Source organism: Staurois parvus, unplaced genomic scaffold, assembly GCF_062004578.1.
Source record: "Staurois parvus isolate SC_StPar_1 unplaced genomic scaffold, SC_StPar_1.0 ptg000019l, whole genome shotgun sequence".
NCBI lineage: Eukaryota > Metazoa > Chordata > Amphibia > Anura > Ranidae > Staurois > Staurois parvus.
The window spans coordinates 2,138,468-2,161,213 of record NW_028317815.1 but is presented as its reverse complement, the minus strand read 5'-3'; the positions used below and the strand labels follow the sequence as shown (position 1 = coordinate 2,161,213).

Genomic DNA, 22,746 nt, shown 5'->3' with positions numbered 1-22,746 from the left:
CTCCTGACCTCAACATAATTGAAAATCTATGGATAGACCTTAGAAGAGCAGTGCATGACAGACAGCCCAGAAATCTCAAAGAACTGGAAGACTTTTGTAAGGAAGAATGGGCAAAGATACCTCAAACAAAAATTGAAAGACTCTTGGCTGGCTACAAAAAGCGTTTTCAAGCTGTGATACTTGCCAAAGGGGGCAGTACAAGATATTAACTCTGCAGGGTGCCCAAACTTTTGCAGATGCCGTTTTTTTGTTTTCTGTTATTTTGAAAGTGTAAATGATGGAAATAAAATCTAACTTTTGTTGACATATTATAAGAATGTCTAATCTGTAATTTGATGCCTTTTGGAGATTTTTCCATCTTTCCTTGGCTTCTTTATGCACATTAATACAAATTTTTAGCTGGGGTGCCCAAACTTTCGATCCCCACTGTATGTCTCTTCATAAATGCCTTAGCATGCTCCTTGATAGCATGACCGTTTTTATTCAGCTGATAACCACAGGTTGGTAAATCCAATATTCTGAAGCGCAAGAGGAGGCCCAGTACCGTAAGGATGACAGTAATTGGTGCATTACCCAGGAGAATTACCACTGCTGCTTTTACCATCAGATAGATGAATCCAGAAGCTCCATAGAAAAAACAGCGCTGTGGTGGTAGTAATATAAAAACCCTGGGTCCATCCGCTCGGGGATGATGTGCAGTGGTGATGAAAGAAGTTGAGCCTGTCAGATGCAGGGACCGCGTGATTGCGGCGTCCCGGGATGATGTCACCGCGATAGCCAGGAGACGGAGGGGAAGCCCAGCGTACTGCCGCAAGCATGGCCAATTACCTATCCCTTTCCAGGACTTGAGATAGCGCATGTGTGCGAAACATGTCGTCCTGGTAACCGGCCACATTTCCCGTTTGCAGCAGTATGCTGAGCTTCCCCTCTGTCTCCTGGCTATCGCAGTGACATCATCCCGGGACGCCGCGATCACGTGGTCCCTGCATCTTACAGGCTCAACTCCATTCATCACTTTACATCATCCCCGAGCGGACGGGCCGTCCACCTGACCCAGGCACTTCCTCCAAGCCACAAGCTCAAGTGTTTTATGTTCCATTGCTTATTCCAATAAAGGTACTCCCCGTAGTGGGGTTTTTCTATTACTACCACCACAGCACTGTTTTTTCTATGGAGCTTCTAACCACAGGTTGGACTGCACACACAATGCTGGTTATCTCAGCTATTACAACGCCTCTGCTTAGGACATGCAGCAAGAAACACTATAGCACAAGCTTTTTTATATACACTGTAACTTGTATTCACTGTGTGAATAAAAAGAAACACTGTGTGAAAAATAAAAAAACACTCATGTATGTGCCAACAGATGTGTTGTGTATGTGCATGTGTGAAGTAAAACAAACTAGTTGTGTCCTGCATAAGAAAGTTGAAGAAATCCATGAAAAACAAAGGTCAGCCTTAACAAAACTTTTTACAGTTGTAGTTTACTTAATGAGATCAGTTGCACCATTTCAGGAAAGGCTATATGCAAGTTTTAGTGAAATTTATTTCAGCTAATTGACTAATGCTCACTGTATGGGTATTTCTACACACATAATGTACAGAAAACATTAAACTTTTTTCTCAACTTTTTTTTTTTCTTCTCTCTAGGCACTAAACAACTTAGAATGATGTTGTTAAGAGAGGTGGATACTATATTTGAATGCAAGTCATGTCGCAGCCTTTTTAGAGGACTACCTAATCTAATCACCCACAAGCAGTTTTACTGTATATCCAAACATTTTGTGGATGAAGGTAAGCGTTAAGTAATTACTTGGGGTATGTGGGAAGAGGAAGACCATAGGATGTGTATTTACCAAAGTTATAGATCTCCTGCATACACAGCAATTAAAATGCAGGAGAAGAAACTGAACACAGAGAAAATGAAACATTTTATCACACACACATGTCACAAAGCAGGAGGGGAGGCACGAATTCACGGTATGGAAGCAGAGCTTCTGAATTTGTGTGTGAAAAGGGAGTACAGCAGCTCAACACACGTAGCTCATTTACCACAATCCACAGCAGCAATGGGATTTGCACTCCCTGTTCACACTTCAATATTCATGCCAGGAGTTAATCTGCACTCTGGCATACTTACCTTACACACCAGTATCCTTTCCACCAATGTGATCTGCACTCCAGTAGGCACGCCCAAATTCCCATGACAGTAATGAGATGCTCCCTGGTAATTATACCATCGGTGAGTCTGCCGTCCAGCACAGCTCCCTTTCCAGTATCTGTAGTACAAAATAAATATGCAGCTTGACATGCAAGACAAAGTGACAGGGTCTGTACAAAAGGCATCCCTTGATCCCATATACTTGCCTTACTGTGTCTGTGCTCTCTTGCAAGCTCCATGCTTCTCCACCACTGAATGTGCTGATGATCTGAGGGAGAAGAGACATCCTTTTCTGCTCATATGTACTGTATACTCTTGGGTTTAGCAATTGGCTGCTATTTACACTACAGAGAAGCAGTTAATTTTCCCCTTTATACTTGGAAGTTCTGGGTATTCTCATCAGCTATGGAGGTGCAAGAGGCTACAAGGGAGCGCAGGGAAGGTGAGTTTTAGGAACATGCCCTGTCTATAGACACTGTCGCGTTGCTCTGTATGGGCAAAGTGACATGGTCTGTTTAAGCTGAAAACACATAAGTCTGATTGCAGATATTAAAGTGGTTCTAAAGGCAGAAAGTTTTTTACCTTAATGTATTCTGTGCATTAAGGAAAAACCCTTCTCTGTGCATCTTCCCTTCCTTTCTACTTACCTGAGCTCGATCTAGCGATGTGCATGAGAGCAGAGGCTCTCTACCTCCTCATTTGCTGAGACACAGCAGCGGGAGCCATTGGTTCCTGCTGCTGTCAATCAAAGCCAGTGAGGAAGGAGCAGGGGGCATGGCCGAGCCCCTCTCTGTATCTTATGGACACACAGAGTAGGGCTCGGGAGCGAGCACGCATCAGTGCCCCCATATGGTGGGCACTCAGCGGGGGACCCTAGAAGAGGAGGATCAGGGCTGCTCTGTGCAAAACCATTGCACAGAGCAGGTAAGTGTAGCATGTTTGTTTATTTAAAAAAAAAAATAAAAGTTACACATTTACAATCACTTTACGGTTAGGTAAATTGTTTCCAACTACCTTGGAAGCAAAATGTAAGACATTAGACTGAAAGATTTAGACTGTGGTCATTGTTAATCTGTTTACACATATTATAATCTTTACAATCACCTTTCAGATTTACAGTCAACTTTGTAAAGCTGGCCATGTACATTAGAATCTGATTGCAGTCTACCTCTGTTCCATTGTAAACTGAAACTGGTCTTTTTAAAGTTGAACACCAGGCAAGGACACGGCTGATTTATCTACAGTGGATATAAAAAGTCTAAACACCCCTGTTAAAATGTCAGGTTTCTCTGATGTAAGAAAATGAGACAAAGATAAATCATTTCAGAGCTTTTTCCACCTTTAATGTGACCTATAAACTGTACAACTCTGTTGCACAACAAACTGAAATCTTTTAGGCGGAGGGAAGTAAAAATAAAAAACTAAAATAATATGGTTGCATAAGTGTGCACAACCTTAAACTAATACTTTGTTGAAGCACCTTTTGATTTTATTACACCACTCAGTCATTTTGGGTATGAGTCTATCAGCATGGCACATCTTGACTTGGCAATATCTGCCCACTCTTCCTTGCAAAAACACTCCAAATCTGATAGATTGCGAGGGCATCTCCTGTGCACAGGCCTCCTCAGATCACCCCACAGATTTTCCTTTGGATTCAGGTCTGGGCTCTGGCTGGGCCATTCCAAAACTTTAATCTTCTTCTGGTGAAGCCAGATTTGGATGTATGCTTAGAGTCGTTGTCATGCTGAAAAATGAAGTTCCTATTCATGTTCAGCTTTCTAGCAGAAGCCTGAAGGTTTTGTGCCAATATTGACCGGTATTTGGAACTGTTCATAATTCCCTCTACCTTGACTAAGACCCCAGTTCCAGCTGAAGAAAACGGCTCCAAAGCATAATGCTACCACCACCATGCTTCACTGTGGGTATGGTGTTCTTTTGGTTATGTGCAGTGTTGTTTTTGTGCCAAACATATCTTTTAGAATTATGGACAAAAAGTTCAACCTTGGTTTCATCAGACCAGAACACATTTTCCCACATGCTTTTGGGAGACTTCTGTGTTTTTGCAAAATTTAGCCTGGCTTGGATGCTTTTCTTTGTACAAAAAGCTTCTGTCTTGCCACTCTACCCCATAGCCCAGACATATGAAGAATACGGGAGATTGTTGTCACATGTACCACACAGCCAGTACTTGCCAGATATTCCTGCAGCTCCTTTAATGTTGCTGTAGGCCTCTGTTCTGATGTCATCGCGTTGTCCGCCATCTTGGAACACCCAAACATAGCGGTTGATGCCTGTTACTTCAGCGCTGTTGTAAGTGCAGACTTGTCTTGTTCTAATAAAATTACTGGAGATAATACAGTATGAGAGGCACCTCTTTATTATCTGTTATGAGCGAATATTGATCTTTTAACCCGGAATGGTTGGAGCAGAGTGGTGGGTCTCAGTATAGTCCATCTGCCTGACGGAGCTTTATTCTCATTAAGCCTAACCTGACCTCCTGTAATAAAGGGTCTGGTGATCTGCTAAGCCTCCAAGTTCTGGTTGGAATGAAGAAGAATTTTTTGATTATTTTCATTTTGAGAGAATTTCTTCATTCACAGACTATTTTGCAATTATCTTTCACATTTGAGGACTTTGAGCATTTCAGGGCCCCCTATGGACTGTCATTATCTATTTATTTACATAGTTACATAGTTAGTCTGGCTGAAAAAAGACAAAAGTCCATCCATTTCAACCATTAAAAAAAAATAAAACTATTCTATACCCACAGTTGATTCAGAGGAAGGCAAAAAAGCCCAGCAAAGCATGATCCAATTTGTTAATGCAGGGAAAAAAATTCCTTCCTGATCCCCCGAGAGGCAATCAGATATTCCCAGGATCAACTTTACCTATAAATGTTAGTATCCAATTATATTCTTTGTATCTAAGAAATAATCCAGGCCTTTTGTAAAGCAATCCACTGAGCTGGCCAGAACCAACCCTTGAGGGAGTCTATTCCACATTTTCACAGCTCTGGAGATTACATTTTTTTTCCTCCAGACGTAAAGCATGCCCCCTTGTCCTCTGTGATGATCTCAGGTTGAATAGCTCTACACGGAGTTCACTATATGAACCACTGATGTACAGTTGTGTTCAAAATAATAGCAGTCAGGCATCACTAACCTGATCAATCACTGTTTTTGGTAGAAATGATATTTCTGAATTCAAGCCACAGTACACTGTGAAGACAGTGAAGCATGGTGCGCAAGCATCATGATATTGGGATGTTTCTCATACTACGGTATTGGGCCTATTTATCGCATACCAGGGATCATGGATCAGTTTGAATATATCAGAAGACTTGAAGAGGTTATGCTGAAGAGGAAATGCCCTTGAAATGGGTGTTCCAACAAGACAACGACCCCAAACACACCAGTAAACGTGCAACATCTTGGTTCCAGACCAACAAGATTGACGTTATGGAGTGGCCAGCCCAATCCCCGGATCTTAATCCAATAGAAAACTTGTGGGGTGACATAAAAAATGCAGTTTCTGAGGCAAAACCAAGAAATAGAGAAGAACTGTGGAATGTAGTCCAATCATCCTGGGCTGGAATACCTGTTCACAGGTGCCAGAAGTTGGTTGACTCCATGCAACACAGATGTACAGCAGTTCTCAGAAACAGTGCTTATACAACTAAATATTAAGTGATTCAAAGGAAAGCAAAATCTTCAACCATTTTTCAGTTTATATAGTGAATGTTTGAGTTTGTAAAGAAGAATACAAACACTGCTATTTTTTTGAACAGTCTAATATTCACTTTTCTTCAATTTTTTTAGAGGAACAAAACAAATTTGATATATTTTTCTTCATGTTTTGATTTGGAATAGAATGTGAAGTGTTCCCAATGCATTTGTGTGTATGGAAAAAAATCTATTAGAAGGATTTTGAGCTTTATTCATTTTTTTCAACAAACTATTATTTTGAACACAACTGTATTTATACATGTTGATCATATCGCTCCTTAATCTTCTCAAGAGAGAATAAATTCAGTTCCTCTAATCTTTCCTCATAGCTGAGCTCCTCCATACCTCTTATCAGTTTGGTTTCCCCTCTCTGTACTTTCTACAGCTCCCCAATGTTCTTTTTGTGAATTGGTGCCCAAAACCGAACTGCATATTCCAGATGAGGTCTTACTAATGATTTGTAGAAGGGTAAAATGATATCTCTCTCTTGAGTCTATACCTCTTATAATGCAAGAGAGGATTTTGCTTGCTTTAGAAACCGCAGCTTGGCATTGCATGCCATTATTAAGCTTGTGATCTCCCAGAACTCCCAGATCCTTCTCCACCATTGATTTCCCCAATTGTTCCCCCCCCCCCCCCCAGTATGTATGATGCATGCATATTCTTAGCCCCCAAGTGTGTAATCTTACATTTATCAACAGTAAACCTCATTTACCACATAGTTGCCCAATCAAACAGTGCATTGAGGTCAGCTTGTAAGTTGGAGACATCCTGTAAAGACGTTATTCCACTGCACAGCTTGGTGTCATCTGCAAAGACTGAAATGGGATTTTTAATCCCAGACCCTATATCATTTATAAATATATTAAGAAGTAAGGGTCCCAACACTGAACCTTTCGGTATACCACTGACAACCCTAGACCATTCAGAGTATATAAAGTACATTATATTGTGCTTTCTATACAGTGAAGGAAATAAGTATTTGATCCCCTGCTGATTTTGTATGTTTGCCCACTTACAAAGAAATGATCAGTCTAAAAATCAAATGGTAGGTATTTGTAACACTGAGAGACAGAATAACAACAAAAATTTCAAAAGAAATGCATGTCTAACAAATTATGCACTGATTTGCATGTTCATGAGGGAAATAAGTATTCACAAAACATGACTTAATACTTGGTGGCAAATCTCTTTTTGGCAATCACGGAGGGCAGATGTTTCCTGTAGTTGGCCACCAGGTTTTCACACATCTCAGGAGGGATTTTGGCCCACTCCTCTTGGCAGATCCTCGCCAAGTCTTTAAGGTTTGGTGGCTGACGTTTGGCAACTCAAACTTTCAGCTTCCTCCATAGATTTTCAATCGAGTTAAGGTCTGGAGACTGGCTAGGCCACTTCAGGACCTTAATGTGCGTCTTCTGAGCCACTCCTTTGTTGCCTTGGCCGTGTGTTTTGGGTAATTGTCATGCTGGAACACCCATCCATGACCCATTTTCAATGCCCTGGCTGAGGGAAGAAGGTTCTCACCCAAGATTTGATGGTACATTGCTCCGTCTATCGTCCCTTTGATGTGGTGCAGTTGTCCTGTCCCCTTAGCAGAAAAATAGCCCCAAAGCAGAATGTTTCCACCACCATGTTTGACAGTTGGGATGGTGTTCTTGGGGTCATAGGCAGCAATCCTCCTCCTCCAAACACGGCGAGTTAAGTTGATGACCAAGAGCTCGATTTTGGTCTAATCTGACCACAACACTTTCAACCAGTCCTCCTCTGCATCATTCAGATGTTCAGTGGCAAACTTCAGATGGGCCTGGACATGTGCTTTCTTGAGCAGAGGGACCTTGCGGGCACTGCCGGATTTCAATCCTTGTCGGTATAGTGTGTTACCACTTGTTTTCTTGGTGACTGTGGTCCCAGCTGCCTGGAGTTCATTGACAAGATCCTCACGTGTAGTTCTGGGATGATTCCTCACTGTTCTCATGATCATTGACACTCCACGAGGTGAGATCTTGCATGGTGCACCAGACCTAGGAGACTGACATTTGTTTTGTGTTTCTTCCATTTGCGAATGATTGCACCAACTGTTGCCACCTTCTCACCAAGCTACTTGGCGATAGTTTGGTAGCCCAGTCCAGCCTTGTGTAGGTCTACAATCTTGTCCCTGACATCCTTGGACAGCTCTTTGGTCTTTGCCATGGTGAAGAGTTTGGAATCTGATTGTTTGAATGTTCCTGTGGACAGGTGTCTTTTACACAGGTAACAAAATGAGATTAGCAGCACTCCCTTTAAGAGACTGCTTTTAATCTCAATTTGTTACCTGTATGAAAGACAACTGGTAGCCTGAAATCCTGCTGAATGATAGGGGATCAAATACTTATTTCCCTCATGAACATGCAAATCAGTGTATCATTTGTTAGACATGCATTTCTTTAAAGTTTTTTGTTGCTACTCTGTCAATGTTACAATACACCTATCATTCAATTTTTAGACTGATCATTTCTTTTGAGTGGGCAAACATTCAAAATCAGCAGGGGATCAAATACTTATTTCCTTCACTGTATATTATTTGGTTTATCTTGTTCTCTTATTTGGATGCATGACAGACCATTGCACTAGCTTCTTCAAACAGAATGCTAAATGAGGATCTACCTGGTATAATCACATAGCCAGTCCAAGCTCTATAGCAAGTAAATTTAGCACTGAAAAAGCTCAAGTTATAAGTGGAAAAGATATAGGGGTCATTCAGTAAAAGATAAATAACGAATGGAATTTTGTAATGTAATGTTATAAAAAAAATTACCTTTTCATTTCAAATTACAGTCCCTTTCATTTTCCAAAACTGTAAAAAAAATTCAATGCAATATGGCAACCTGGAGGCATTCTGTACACCTTTATGGTATGGAATGCCCCAGAAACAGCATTTCTTACTGTAGTGGTTGGCTCATTGATTTTCTCAGTTGCAGTTGTAGTAAAATAGTCAAATTTTAGGCATCCTTGCAAAAGGAACTGCAACTTTGGTGACATACTTCCTAAGGGTCAACTACTTTTAAAGGGATGCCAAAACAGCAGCTTTACTCATCCGGACACTTGGATTTCACTAGGTCAGTGGTCGGCAAGCCGCGGCTCGCGAGCCACATGCGGCTCTTTACACACTCTAATGCGGCTCTTCTGTGTGCCGGGCGCCCGCTCCCCTCCCTCCTCTTGGGTGGCCGCCCCAAAAGTCAGGACTCTGCAGCTAGGCCAGCAATGGGCAAGCTACGGCCCGCATACGGCCCGGCGGACCTTTTAATCCGGCCCGCGGATGTGGCTGTCAGGATGTGTGTAGGCGGGGCAGCGTGACCAACGTGAGGGGAGGGGAGCTAGGCTCCTCTCACAGTCTGCCCTGAAGACCGGAATGGTGCGGGAACACGGCGAGAGGAACGCGCGGAGCAAAGGTAAGTGAATTGACACAGGGGGGACTTGGGGACTTACTATGGGGAATGAATTACTATATGGGGGATGAATTACTATATGGGGGATGAATTACTATGGGGGATGAATTACTATATGGGGGATGAATTACTATATGGGGGATGAATTACTATAGGGGGAATGAATTACTATAGGGGGGATGAATTACTATAGGGGGGATGAATTACTATATGGGGGATGAATTACTATATGGGGGATGAATGGGGGATGAGGGGGGAGAAATGTGACACGAGGGGCAGAAATGTGACACGAGGGGCAGAAATGTGACACGAGGGGGTGAAATGTGACACGAGGGGAGAAGTGTGACATGAGGGGAGAAATGTGACATTGTGGGATTGACATAAAAAGGGTTTATGTGAAAAGGGGGGTGTGGACCTAAAATTGCGGAATATCGTAATCTAGGAGCCAACAAAATAAGTTAGTGGCCAGGTTCTGAGGTCAATATATAACAGTACCAATGAGGACTATTTGAGTGTGTTTTCACATACTTTTATATGTACTTTTTTAGTTGTATCTTGATTTTTATTTCATTTTATGTTGTCATTTTTTACTTTTATTCAACTTGACTGCAGAGCCAGTGCAATGTGTGCATGCCTGTTTTATTACTTTTACTTCTTGCCTACTGTTTGGGTGTATCCATCAAGGTGGAGAACCCTGCTTAAAATATCCATGATGAGCCCCACTAATTTTATAATACTATTTACACACACATAAGATGCCATATATGCGTCATCCACAGATAAATACCAGTGCGTCATCCACAGATCCCCCATAACAGTGCGTCATCCACAGATAAATACCAGTGCGTCATCCACAGATAAATACCAGTGCGTCATCCACAGATAAATAACAGTGCGTCATCCACAGATAAATAACAGTGCGTCATCCACAGATAAATAACAGTGTGTCATCCAATATTACTTCTTTTATGTGATTAAGGATGCCGGTTTGGTGTTGGTGGCTTTATTTTAAAATGAAACATTTTTATAGGTGCCCTGTTTGACATGGCTACAAAGAAAAAACAACGAAAAACGGAAGACGAAAACCGTGAATCTAAAGTGGAATGGACCGAGACTTTTGCGTTTCAGAACGTAAATGGCTTTCCGACCTGTCTTATTTGTAAAGAAAAATTGGCGCATAACAAAAAATCTAATTTGGAGAGACACTTTACAACAAAACACTTGTCCTTTAGTAATAAATATCCTGTTGGTGATGCAAGGAAGAAAGCAGTTGAGGAACTTCTGAAGAGTCAAGAAAAATCAAGTTCTGCGTTTAATCAGTGGGTGCAGTCTTCCAACTATGCTAATTTTGCAAGTTTTGCGGTTAGTAAAGAGATTGCTAAGAGAGGCAAACCATATACAGATGGCGAATACATAAAACGTTGTTTTATAAGTGCATCAGAAGAGTTATTCAGGGATTTTAAGAACAAAGAAGAAATTCTAAAAAAAATTAAAGAGTTGCCATTGTCTGCTAAAACAGTGAAGGATAGAACAGCCAAAATGTCTTCCAATATAACCAACCAACAAGTTGATGATCTTAAAGTGGTTTCAGCTTTATCAATAGCAGTTGACGAGTCTTGTGACTTAAATGATACAGCTCAACTTTCACTTTTTGTAAGATTTATGTCAGCTACAGGTCCTAAAGAAGAACTTTTAGGATTATTGCCACTGAAAGGTCAAACACGTGGAGAGGATATAGCAAATGCTGTAATTGGTTGCATTGAAAACTATCATATTCCACTTGATAAAATCGTCTCAATTGCAACAGACGGGGCAAAAAGTATGACCGGCGTAAGAAATGGATTTGTTGCTATTATGAAAGAAAAAATTAGTCACGAGATACTTGCATATCATTGCATCATACATCAAGAAGCACTTTGTGCGCAGACATTTCCAGAAGAAATGTGCAAAGTTATGGAATTGGTGACTAAGATGATCAACTCCATTGTAGCTAAAGCTCTTCATCATCGCCAATTTAAAGAATTTTTAGTTGAAATTGAGAGTGAGTATGCAGATCTTCTGCTGCATAACAAGGTACGTTGGTTATCAAGAGGAAACGTTTTGAAACGTTTTGCTTCCTTATAATCAGAAATCAAAGCATTTTTCCTCGAGAAGGGTGTTCACTATCCAGAATTAACAAACGATCAGTGGACCCAAAAACTGTATTTCATGGTGGATGTTACTTCCCATCTAAATCAGCTTAATCATAAACTACAGGGGAAAGGAAACACAATTTTTTCAATGTTAGAAGAAGTTATTTAGTTTGAAAACAAATTATCTGTTTTTGCTCAAGATTTTGACAGAGAAACTTTGATTCACTTTCCAAGCCTGTTGAAACATCGCCAAGAAAATAATTCTCATATTGACATTATCTATTTTAAAACAGCACTTTTAAATATGAGGGAAGCTTTTCTCAAGAGGTTTCAGGAATTCAGATACAGCAAAGCGACGTTGGCCTTTGTTAAAAAACCTCTGGATGCCACTGTAACGGAATTAAATTTTTCTCCCTTTAATATCGACATTGGCAACTTTGAAATGCAATTGATGGATTTAAAAAACAAAGAACTGTGGAGCTCAAAATTTGAACGTCTTTGTGCTGATTTAGAAAGATTGGAGAAAAACAAATGTGAACTTAGTTCACAGAACAAGTGGTCTGCTTTGAAAGACCTGGAGAAGGAAGATATGTTGATTTTTAACACCTGGAATAGTATTCCTGACTCATATAATCAACTAAAAAAGCTAGCGTTTGCTGTTCTTTCCTTGTTCGGGTCTACATATTTATGCGAACAATCATTTTCAAGCATGAACCTTATCAAGAGTAAATTGAGAAATCGTCTCATCGATGAGAACCTGGAATCGTGCCTAAAATTAAAAACAACAACATACAAACCTGACTTACTCAAACTATCCAAGGAAATGCAAGGCCAATGTTCACATTAGTGGTTGTGACTTTGTCAGTCATTGTCAGGATGTAATTTTCTCTATATTGTAAGGCAAATTTTACGGAATTTAACGTTATCGATAAATAATATCGTTCTAAAGTTTTTGTTTTATTAGTTCTGTTATTTGTATCCTCCCGACCTATGTGGATACTTGCATGCAGAATATTCTCAATAAAAACTTATTGAAACTAAAAACAGTGTACCATCCTATGTATTTTCAGTTTTAAAAATGTGGCTCTCAAAATAAATTTCAATCGTGGTTTTGGCGAGATTTGGCTCAGTTGAAAAAAAAAGGTTGCCCACCACGGCACTAGGTGATTATTTTGAACATCGACCCAGTCAGGAATTAGTGTGGAAAGGAAATTGTGAAAAAAAGTAGCTGTTTCTTCAGTTCAAAAAAAATCTGTGCATGTACATAGATCACCCAGAGAAGATTTTTTTTTTTTTAACAGAAGTGGAGTTACATTTAAAGTTCACAATTGTTCAAAAGCATGGTTTTGTTTTCTTCTGGTAAGGGGGATACATTTAATGAGTTCCTGATTCTAGTAATCAGACTTGGGCTAGGTTCATATTAGCCCGCAGGTGTTCCCGCAACCACCCACAGTTGAATCACGCTGCTCCTACAAGACGTGCATGGCTGCCATTTATTCTGAATAGCACTCCCACACATCTCAAGCCGCAGCACGATTGTGGGTAGGAACTGTAGCGAAACCGCATGGTCAAGATTACCATGCGGTTTCCCTGCGGACACATTTTCAAAAAGGTGCATGCACCTTTTTTTGTGCAGGAAACGTTGGCACAGGAACCCATTCAAGTGAATGGGTTTTCATGCCCGAGCAAATAATGTGAAGCATAAATGGGCTTAGTCCCAGAGACATTGTAGGAAAACAACCAATAAATGATAAACCCTAATTAATTTTTTAGGGTTTTTTTTAACCAAAAGAAGCCACATTTATCTCCAGAAAAAACGTGTAATGTGTATAAATACACAAAATGGTTATTAGCAGGTAAATCTACACACCGTACAATTTCATATTTTATTCTGGTCACATAGTAAAATTACCCAGTCTTACGACTGTAAAGCAATTTTGGTGTAGAGAATGCTACAAAATATCATTACTCAGCGCAATATTGACAGAAAGATGTGTATATATATATATATATGTATAAATTTTTTTCTTTCTTTTCTCTAGATCCTCCCAATGAAAGTATACAAAGTCAAGCTGTAAAAGACTTACTGGACACAGTATATCCAAGAACTAATCAAGCAGAATATGTTGTACAATTAGAACCTATCCAAACAAACCAGAATGCCGTTTTCCAGACTGTTAAGCCCATTAACGCAGTAAACCTTGATGTAAAAATTACATCTGACTCCCCTGACATTCAGAAGGAAGACACAACTTCAGCCCCTTCGTCTGCCTTAACTTCAGAAAGTGTAACTGTAGTACCTGCTTCATGTGAGGGTGGTAAAAAGGATACAGCTTCTAATTATCCAAGTGTAGAAACTTCTGATGCATCAAAAAATGACAAAAATGTTAAAAGAGCTTCTAACAGCAATCCTTTTTCATGTCGGCTTTGCAAGAAGGATTTTAACTGTAGACGTAGTGTACGTAGACATATTAAGAAGGTGCACAAGAAAAAAATAGAGGATATTAAGAAATTCATTGAAATTCAGCGAAATACACCCTTATCGTCCACAAAAGGTCACGTTAATTTGATCTATACAGGAGCAAGCAAAAGTTGTCACATATGCCACAAATCTTTTGCAACTAAAGCAAATACAAGGAGACACATTGATGAAGTTCACAGAGGGATGAGAAGAGACTATGCCACTCAGGAAATCAATACTAAACCTAGTAAAAATGCAACTCCTGAGGCTGTAACGCCTAAAAAATTACTGAAGACTGTTTCTCGCACACAGAAACTTCCAGCAAAGTCTGAAGTTAATCTCACTTCGTGTACTTGCCCATTTTGTAACAGACGTTACACCTCTCAGTTTCTGCTCAAGAAACATGTAAAGATAGTACATAAAACAGCATCCCCTGGAACCAATGTCAAATCAGATAAAGGACAGAATCACATCAGTACTTCAGACAGTAAAATAAAAACAGAAGACACAAATATGATAGACTCTTCATCAAATACTGTAAAAAGCTCACCCAAGGGTGAATCCAAAGGTCCAAACCATGCACAAGAGAAAAAGAGTACAGCTGTGCTAAAGGGTAAAGCAAAATCTGATGGTGATTCCCCTAAACCTGGCAGTTCACCAAGTGATGACAAGAAGAAGTTTAAAAAGCCTAAACTATCAGCTGGTTTTGACTTCAAGCAACTTTACTGTAAACTGTGCAAACGGCAGTTCACATCTAAGCAGAATCTAACAAAACATATAGAGTTGCACACAGATGGGAACTGCATTTTTGTTAAGTTTTACAGATGTCCTCTTTGCTCCTACGAGACTCGGAGGAAACGTGATGTGATACGTCACATAACAGTGGTACATAAAAAGTCCCAGAGAGCACTGATTAAAATAACTGCAGGTTTAGAGAGCAGAGCCATAAAAAAACCAATTGAAACAATTCTGGACAAGGTTTCAAAAAGAGGTCCTCAAAAAGACAAAATGAAAAAAACTGGTTTAAAACAAGATGGGGCATCCTCCTCATCCGCCAAAAAATCTGAAGGAGCAGATGTTGGCATTGAAGTTAAGTTGACCAAAAACTTTTCGCTGCTTAAGTGTAATACATGTGGTAAAGCATTTGCAAAAAAGAAGGATTTAGACCACCATAAAAAGAATCACAAAGTCAACTCAAACAATTCACCTGTGGACATAAAAATCAAAGGACGAAGTACTAGGTCTAAAATACCTGCAAGCTGAAAAGAAATCATGTTTATGTAAATGGTAGATATTTTATTCAAGAAATTATTTTTATAGTATGTTTTAGAAACTTTAAGCAGGCTAGAATAACAACATATATGGCAACCTCCCAAATGGTCATTGGGATTGTTGTTATGGCTCCACATTTTTGCCTCTAGCCTCTTTATTAATTTTAATCTTCTGTATTCTACAAAAGTAAACTGTTCATCAAGACGACTGGTTGATTTTAGGTCATGGACTGTAAAAAAAAAAAATAATAGAGAAAACGTCCACTTTTAAGTATAACCATTATATGTATATGTGTGTGTGTGTGTGTATATATATATATATATATATATATATATATATATATATATATATATATATATATATATATATGTATGTGTGTGTGTGTGTGTGTATATACACAGTTGAAACTCGAAAAATTAGAATATAGTGCAAAAGTTCATTTATTTCAGTAATGCAACTTAAAAGGTGGAACTAATATATGAGACTCATTACATGCAAAGCAAGATAGTTCAAGCCGTGATTTGTCATAATTGTGATGATTATGGATTACAGCTCATGAAAACCCCAAATCCACAATCTCAGAAAATTAGAATATTGTGAAAAGGTGCAATATTCTAGGCTCAAAGTGTCCCACTGTAATCAGCTAATTAAGCCATAGCACCTGCAAAGGGTTCCTGAGCCTTTAAATGGTCTCTCTGTCTGATTCAGTAGGATTCACAATCATGGGAAAGACTGCTGACCTGACAGTTGTGCAGAAAACCATCATTGACACCCTCCATAAGGAGGGAAAGCATCAAAAGGTAATTGCAAAAGAAGTTGAATGTTCCCAAAGTGCTGTATCAAAGCACATTAATAGTAAGTTATGTGGAAGGGAAAAGTGTGGAAGAAAAAGGTGCACAAGCAGCAGGGATGACCGCAACCTGGAGAGGATTGTCAGGAAAAGGCCATTTAAAAGTGTTGGGGACTTTTACAAGGAGTGGACTGAGGCTGGAGTGAGTGCATCCCACACACAGACGGATCCTGGACATGGTCTTCAAATGTCGTTTTCCTCTTGTCAAGCCGCTCCTGAACAACAAACAACGTCTCAGAAGCGTCTTACCTGGGCTAATGAAAAACAGACTTGGTCTGTTGCTCAGTAGTCCAAAGTCCTCTTTTCTGATGAGAGCAACTTTTGCATTTCATTTGGAAACCAAGAACCCAGAGTATGGAGGAAGAATGGAGAGGCACACACTGCAAGATGCATGAAGTCCAGTGTGAAGTTTCCACAGTCTGTGTTGATTTGGGGAGCCATGTCATCTGCTATTGTTGGTCCACTGTGCTTCATTAAGTCCAGGGTCAACGCAGCCATCTAACAGGAGATTTTGGAGCACTTCATGCTTCCTTCCGCAGACGAACTTTATGGGGATGCTGACTTCATTTTCCAGCAGGACTTGGCACCTGCCCACACTGCCAAAAACACCAAAACCTGGTTCAATGACCGTGGGATTACTGTGCTTGATTAGCCAGCAAACTCGCCTGACCTGCACCCCATAGAGAATCTATGGAGTATTGCCAAGAGAAAGATGAGAGACATGAGACCGAACAATGCAGAAGAGCTGAATGCCGCTATTGAAGCATCCTGGTCTTCCATAACACCTCAGCAGTGCCACAGGCTGATAGCTTCCATGCCACGCCACATTGAGGCAGTAATTGCTGCAAAAGGGGCCCAAATTAAGTACTGAGTACATATGCATGCTTATACTTTTCAGAGGTCCGATATTGTTCTATGTACAATCCTTGTTTTATTGATTGCATGTAATATTCTAATTTTCTGAGATTGTGGATTTGGGGTTTTCATGAGCTGTAAGCCATAATCATCACAAATATGACAAATCACGGCTTGAACTATCTTGCTTTGCATGTAATGAGTCTATCTCATATATTAGTTTCACCTTTTAAGTTGCATTACTGAAATAAATGAACTTTTGCACGATATTCTAATTTTTCGAGTTTTGCCTGTATATCTCTTCAACCTAACAGAATTTACGAAAACATGTCCTTTGTAAATACTGACCTATACATTTGCATGAGGGAGAATGACAATGAATGTCCTCTTGCACCAATAGATGAACTCTGTGTACCAGATTTTCCTGAAGAATATTTTTTAAAAGCTGAAATGAAGGAATCATTTAATGTGTGATGGGAAGAACCCACGCAGTGCTTGAATTTTGGATTATTATTATTATTGTTTCCTTCACAAAAATGTATGATAATGAAATATTTTGTCTGTGTTACATTAGTTGTGAAAATAGTAAGTAAATTTGAGTGCTTAACAAGATGAACTTTGTTTCACAACTGCGTATAATGTATGATTTAGATTTTAAATTATTAGCTTCCAAAGACCTTATTGCTAGTTTGTGGACATGATGAACAAAATCAATTTAAATAGAATATATTGTTATCACAAATAATGCATATCAGTTAATTTTATGAACTGTATAGTTCCTTGGCTTCTTTGTAATTTTTGTCCTCGATTTTCACATTACCATGTAATAATAAATTGGCCTGGATAGGAAGCACATTGTCAAATCAAAGTAGTAGTAGTTTTATTTTAATGTAAAGCATGTGCTGTGTTTAAACATTTTAACTGAAGAGTCATTTATTTGTCCTTCTAAGCTTCTGTGCCTTTTTATCACACTTCCAAATTAAAACACAAAAAGTGCAATTAAAGTCAAAACTTTTTCCATAGTTTTGATAGAGTGGAGAGTGATTAGAACATACAGGGAGATTCACTCTCTCCATTTTCTCTGTTTACCATTGTTATCAAAATGAAATCCCAAATTTTGGGTTGACATCAGAACACTAATAGAGGGGAAATCTACCAATGAGAACACTAGTTCTGGTGACACACCAGGATTCCCTCACTTTGGAGGGATTTCCTCTCACTTCCTGTTTTGGCTGTGGGACAGGAAAAATGTCCCCCAATGGGACACATTTGGCAAAAAAAAAACTGATGGAGGTTATAACCCTCCCCTGCCCTGTCCAAAATGGGAAATAAAATGTTGCCTTTAGTTACATTTTAACATAGTTACTTGACTTAAAAAAGACACAAGCCCATTAATGTCAACCAATAGAGAAATGAGGAACTTGCATTTACAGAACTCTAAACCTGCGGTTGATCCAGAGGAAGGCAAACATAACCCTTATGAAGCACTGTTTGATGTACTTCTAACAGGGAAAAAATATCATTCCTGATCCCCTAAAGCAGGGGTTTCTAAATTTTCTAAACAAAGGGTCAATTAACTGTCCTTCAGACTTTTGAGGGGCCAGACTGTGGCCAGTGTGAGTAAAAAATGCCCCAGCATCATTGAGAGTGAACTACCACTTCATTGGTTTTAGTGTAAGTAATATTGCCCCATTGTTGGTATCAGTAGAAGGAATAGTGTCCTATTGTTGGTATCAGTGGAAGGAATAGTGTCCTATTAGTATCAGTGGAAGGAATAGTGTCCTATTGTTAGTATCAGTGGAAGGAATAGTGCCCTATTGTTAGTATCAGTGGGAGGATTAGCACCCCATTATTGGGGTCTGTGGGAGGAATAGTGCCACACCATTGGTGTCAGTTGTGGATGAAATAGTGCCCCGAGGGCCAGATAGAGGCAAGCAAAGGGCCACAGTTTGAAGACCACTCCCCTAAGGCAATCTATTCCCTGATTTGTCGTGATGTTAGTATATTATTTATTTTATTACGTTCTTTTAGCCAGTTATAGTTTGTGTATTTAAAAAGTTTTTAAATTCAGGGTTTTTTTTTTAATAATCAACTGTGCTGGCTCCTGAGGAATTCTTATTCTACATTTTCATACCTCTTAATGTGAAGAAGCCTTTTCCTATGTGGAAGGAAAAACTCTTGTTATAAACACAAAAAGTACCCCCTTATATTTTGCAAAGACTATAAAGTGAACAACTTTGTAGCATGCTTACTATAAAGACTGTTTATTTATAAAAGGTGATCGTATCCCCTCTTAAATGCCACTACCCAAAAGGAGAGTAAATTCAGTTCACACAGGTTACCTCCTCTATGCCTCCTTTTAGTTTAGTTACCATTCTCTGCACTCTTATAAGTACTACAGCATCCTTTTTTGTGGACTGCTACCCAAAACTGGACTGCATATTCCTGGCGAGGTCTTACTAATGCTTTGTATAGGGGCAAGATTTTAGGGTTGATAATTACTGAAGACATATAGATTGTTCACTTTCCAAGTGAATTTACCCCAGAGCTTAGTAAATGATATGCAGTTTACTGATTCCTATCATCTATTCATGTGCAAGCAAAAATTTGCAGCTTTTTTTATTTTCTTTGAAAGTGATTGGGGTATTCTCTGCATAGTAAAACTTCCCATTTATTAAAGTGTTACTAAACCCACAACAGTAAAATGAGTCTGTATATGCAGTAAAGCATGCTTGTTCTATACTCACTGTGGAACTGGGGTTAATCTTCCGCATTGTGTAAAAAGGCTGTTTGATCCTGTCTTCTCTGATCCTCCCCTACTTTTAATTTCCCCAGTTCATCTGCCATAGTACAAATCAGCAGTGGCAAGTCCGCACATGTTTGGTGTGTATTGCTAGAGAGCTTTTTTGGGTTTTTTTTTTTAGGAGGGTGCATATGATTGGTACATGGCCAATCAGCACTGCCTGGACAGAGGGTCAAGGGTCATGCAGCCTCATAGGTCAGTCAGAGGAGAATGAAAACTTACAAGATTAACTAGTGCTCAGCCAGACACTGCTAAAAGTCACAAAACTACTATATACTGCTGATGAGGAAAGGTATTTAGCGGTTTATATTTACTAAAATAATTGCTTTTCCATGTTCTGTGTACTGTGCATGACCAGATAAAGTGAATGCAGGTTCCTAGGTTTAATAATACTTTAAGCTGTGGGGCAACTTCCCTTGCAAAATGAGCAGCCTATATTCTTACAGTAAATAAACCCCCATGTCTCTCCCACTGTAGTTCATACCTCATTTAAAAAAAGTATTTTGCTTGAAACTGTAACTTGGCATTGTATTCAGTTGTTAAGCATGTGATCCACCAGAGCACCCAGACTCTACTTTATCTTTGATATGACACATGCAAGTTTTTAACTTTACATTTATCAACATTAACCTTTTTTTCCCCATATACAGTCAAGTCCATAAATATTGGGACATGGACACAATTCTAACATTTTTGGCTCTATACACCACCACAATGGATTTGAAATGTAACGAACAAGATGTGCTTTAACTGCAGACTGTCAGCTTTAATTTGAGGGTATTTACATCCAAATCAGGTGAATGGTGTGGGAATTACAACAGTTTGCATATGTGCCTCCCACTTGTTAAGGGACTAAAAGTAATGGGACAATTGGCTTCTCAGCTGTTCCATGATCAGGTGTGTGTTATTTCCTCGTTATCCCAATTACAATGAGCAGATAAAAGGTCCAGAGTTCATTTCAAGTGTGCTATTTGCATTTGGAATCTGTTGCTGTCAACTCTCAAGATGAGATCCAAAGAGCTGTCACTAGCCATCATTAGGCTGAAAAAACAAAACAAACCCATTAGAGAGATAGCAAAAACATTAGGTGTGGCCAAAACAACTGTTTGGAACATTCTTAAAAAGAAGGAACGCACCGGTGAGCTCAGCAACACCAAAAGACCCGGAAGACCACGGAAAACAACTGTGGTGGATGACCAAAGAATTCTTTCCCTGGTGAAGAAAACACCCTTCACAACAGTTGGCCAGATCAAGAACACTCTCCAGGAGGTAGGTGTATGTGTGTCAAAGTCAACAATCAAGAGAAGACTTCACCAGAGTGAATACAGAGGGTTCACCACAAGATGTAAACCATTGGTGAGCCTCAAAATCAGGAAGGCCAGATTAGAGTTTGCCAAACATCTAAAAAAGCCTTCACAGTTCTGGAACAACATCCTATGGACAGATGAGACCAAGATCAACTTGTACCAGAGTGATGGGAAGAGAAGAATATGGAGAAGGAAAGGAACTGCTCATGATCCTAAGCATACCACCTCATCAGTGAAGCATGGTGGTGGTAGTGCCATGGCGTGGGCATGTATGGCTGCCAATGGAACTGGTTCTCTTGTATTTATTGATGATGTGACTGCTGACAAAAGCAGCAGGATGAATTCTGAAGTGTTTCCGGATATATTATCTGCTCATATTCAGCCAAATGCTTCAGAACTCATTGGACGCCGCTTCACAGTGCAGATGGACAATGACCCAAAGCATACTGCAAAAGCAACAAAAGAGTTTTTTAAGGGAAAAAAGTGGAATGTTATGCAATGGACAAGTCAATCATCTGACCTGAATCCGATTGAGCATGCATTTCACTTGCTGAAGACAAAACTGAAGGGAAAATGCCCCAAGAACAAGCAGGAACTGAAGACAGTTGCAGTAGAGGCCTGGCAGAGCATCACCAGGGATGAAACCCAGCGTCTGGTGATGTCTATGCGTTCCAGACTTCAGGCTGTAATTGACTGCAAAGGATTTGCAACCAAGTATTAAAAAGTGAAAGTTTGATTTATGATTATTATTCTGTCCCATTACTTTTGGTCCCTTAACAAGTGGGAGGCACATATGCAAACTGTTGTAATTTCTACACTGTTCACCTGATTTGGATGTAAATACCCTCAAAGCTGACAGTCTGCAGTTAAATCCATCTTGTTCATTTCATTTCAAATCCATTGTGGTGGTGTATAGAGCCAAAAATGTTAGAATTGTGTCGATGTCCCAATATTTATGGACCTGATTGTAGTCGCCCAATCAAACAGTGCATTCAGGTCTGCATGTAAAAGTTAAACAGTAAGGATACCGACACTGAACCTTGGGGGTACACCACTAACAAGACTTCATTTACATACTGCTGAGCTAAGCTCACAATACAGCTATCTGAATTGACTAATTCTCAGCCTTTGAGGCTGTACCCTGACCCCTCTGGCCGAAGACTGCAGGGTACCATGGAATGTTACCCCAAGCACTGGGCTCTGCCAGTAGTGCTATCCAGACTTTCATATGTTAGTTGCAAAGCCATGGTACTGCCTATGGTTTGCCCAGTCCTGTTTGGCTGAAGCTGAACAGCAGAGCTACTACACTTTGATATATATTGTGTCCCTATTTCAGCATTCCACGCCCAAAAGTGTTAATATGCTATCGTGATTGGTCCTTGCTGCCATCTACAGTGGCCTTAATGGCCATTAAATCCATCTGTTTACGTAGCTGGATGTGAGTAAACCACAGTTTTAGTTTGAGATTACTATTACGATGTTCCTGTTTAAACCGTGCAATATCTGGTCCCAAGCACAAAGAAAGCTATCAAGCTAGGGATTTACTGACAGATTCTGTGTGGCTTCCAGTGTCCCTCCTAAAGGACCTGACACCAGCGCCCTGGATCCTTGTCAGAGTTTTCCATGGATCTGTTTAGTGGGGCCCCCTCCTCCACTTTATCCAAGGAGTTCTAATATGAGTTGCTAATATGATTGTTGGCTTGAAATGCAGAGGTTGTAAGAATGCTTCCATGTCTTCCCCTTCAGACTCGC

The 22,746-nt window shown here is 39.8% G+C and overlaps 1 protein-coding gene across 2 annotated transcripts in view; it reads left to right on the top strand.

Moving 5' to 3' along the window:
* Nucleotides 1-15,483, top strand: part of ZNF800 (zinc finger protein 800) — a 146,126-nt gene extending 130,643 nt beyond the window's left edge. For both annotated transcript variants that reach the window (XM_089684478.1, XM_089684468.1), the window contains 2 exons: nt 1,651-1,794; nt 13,489-15,483. In XM_089684478.1, the coding sequence (XP_089540604.1) occupies nt 1,651-1,794; nt 13,489-15,170 (1,826 nt within the window). In that variant the 3' untranslated portion in view covers nt 15,171-15,483. The remainder of the gene's footprint in view (nt 1-1,650; nt 1,795-13,488) is intronic.
* The last annotated feature ends 7,263 nt before the right edge of the window (nt 15,484-22,746 follow it).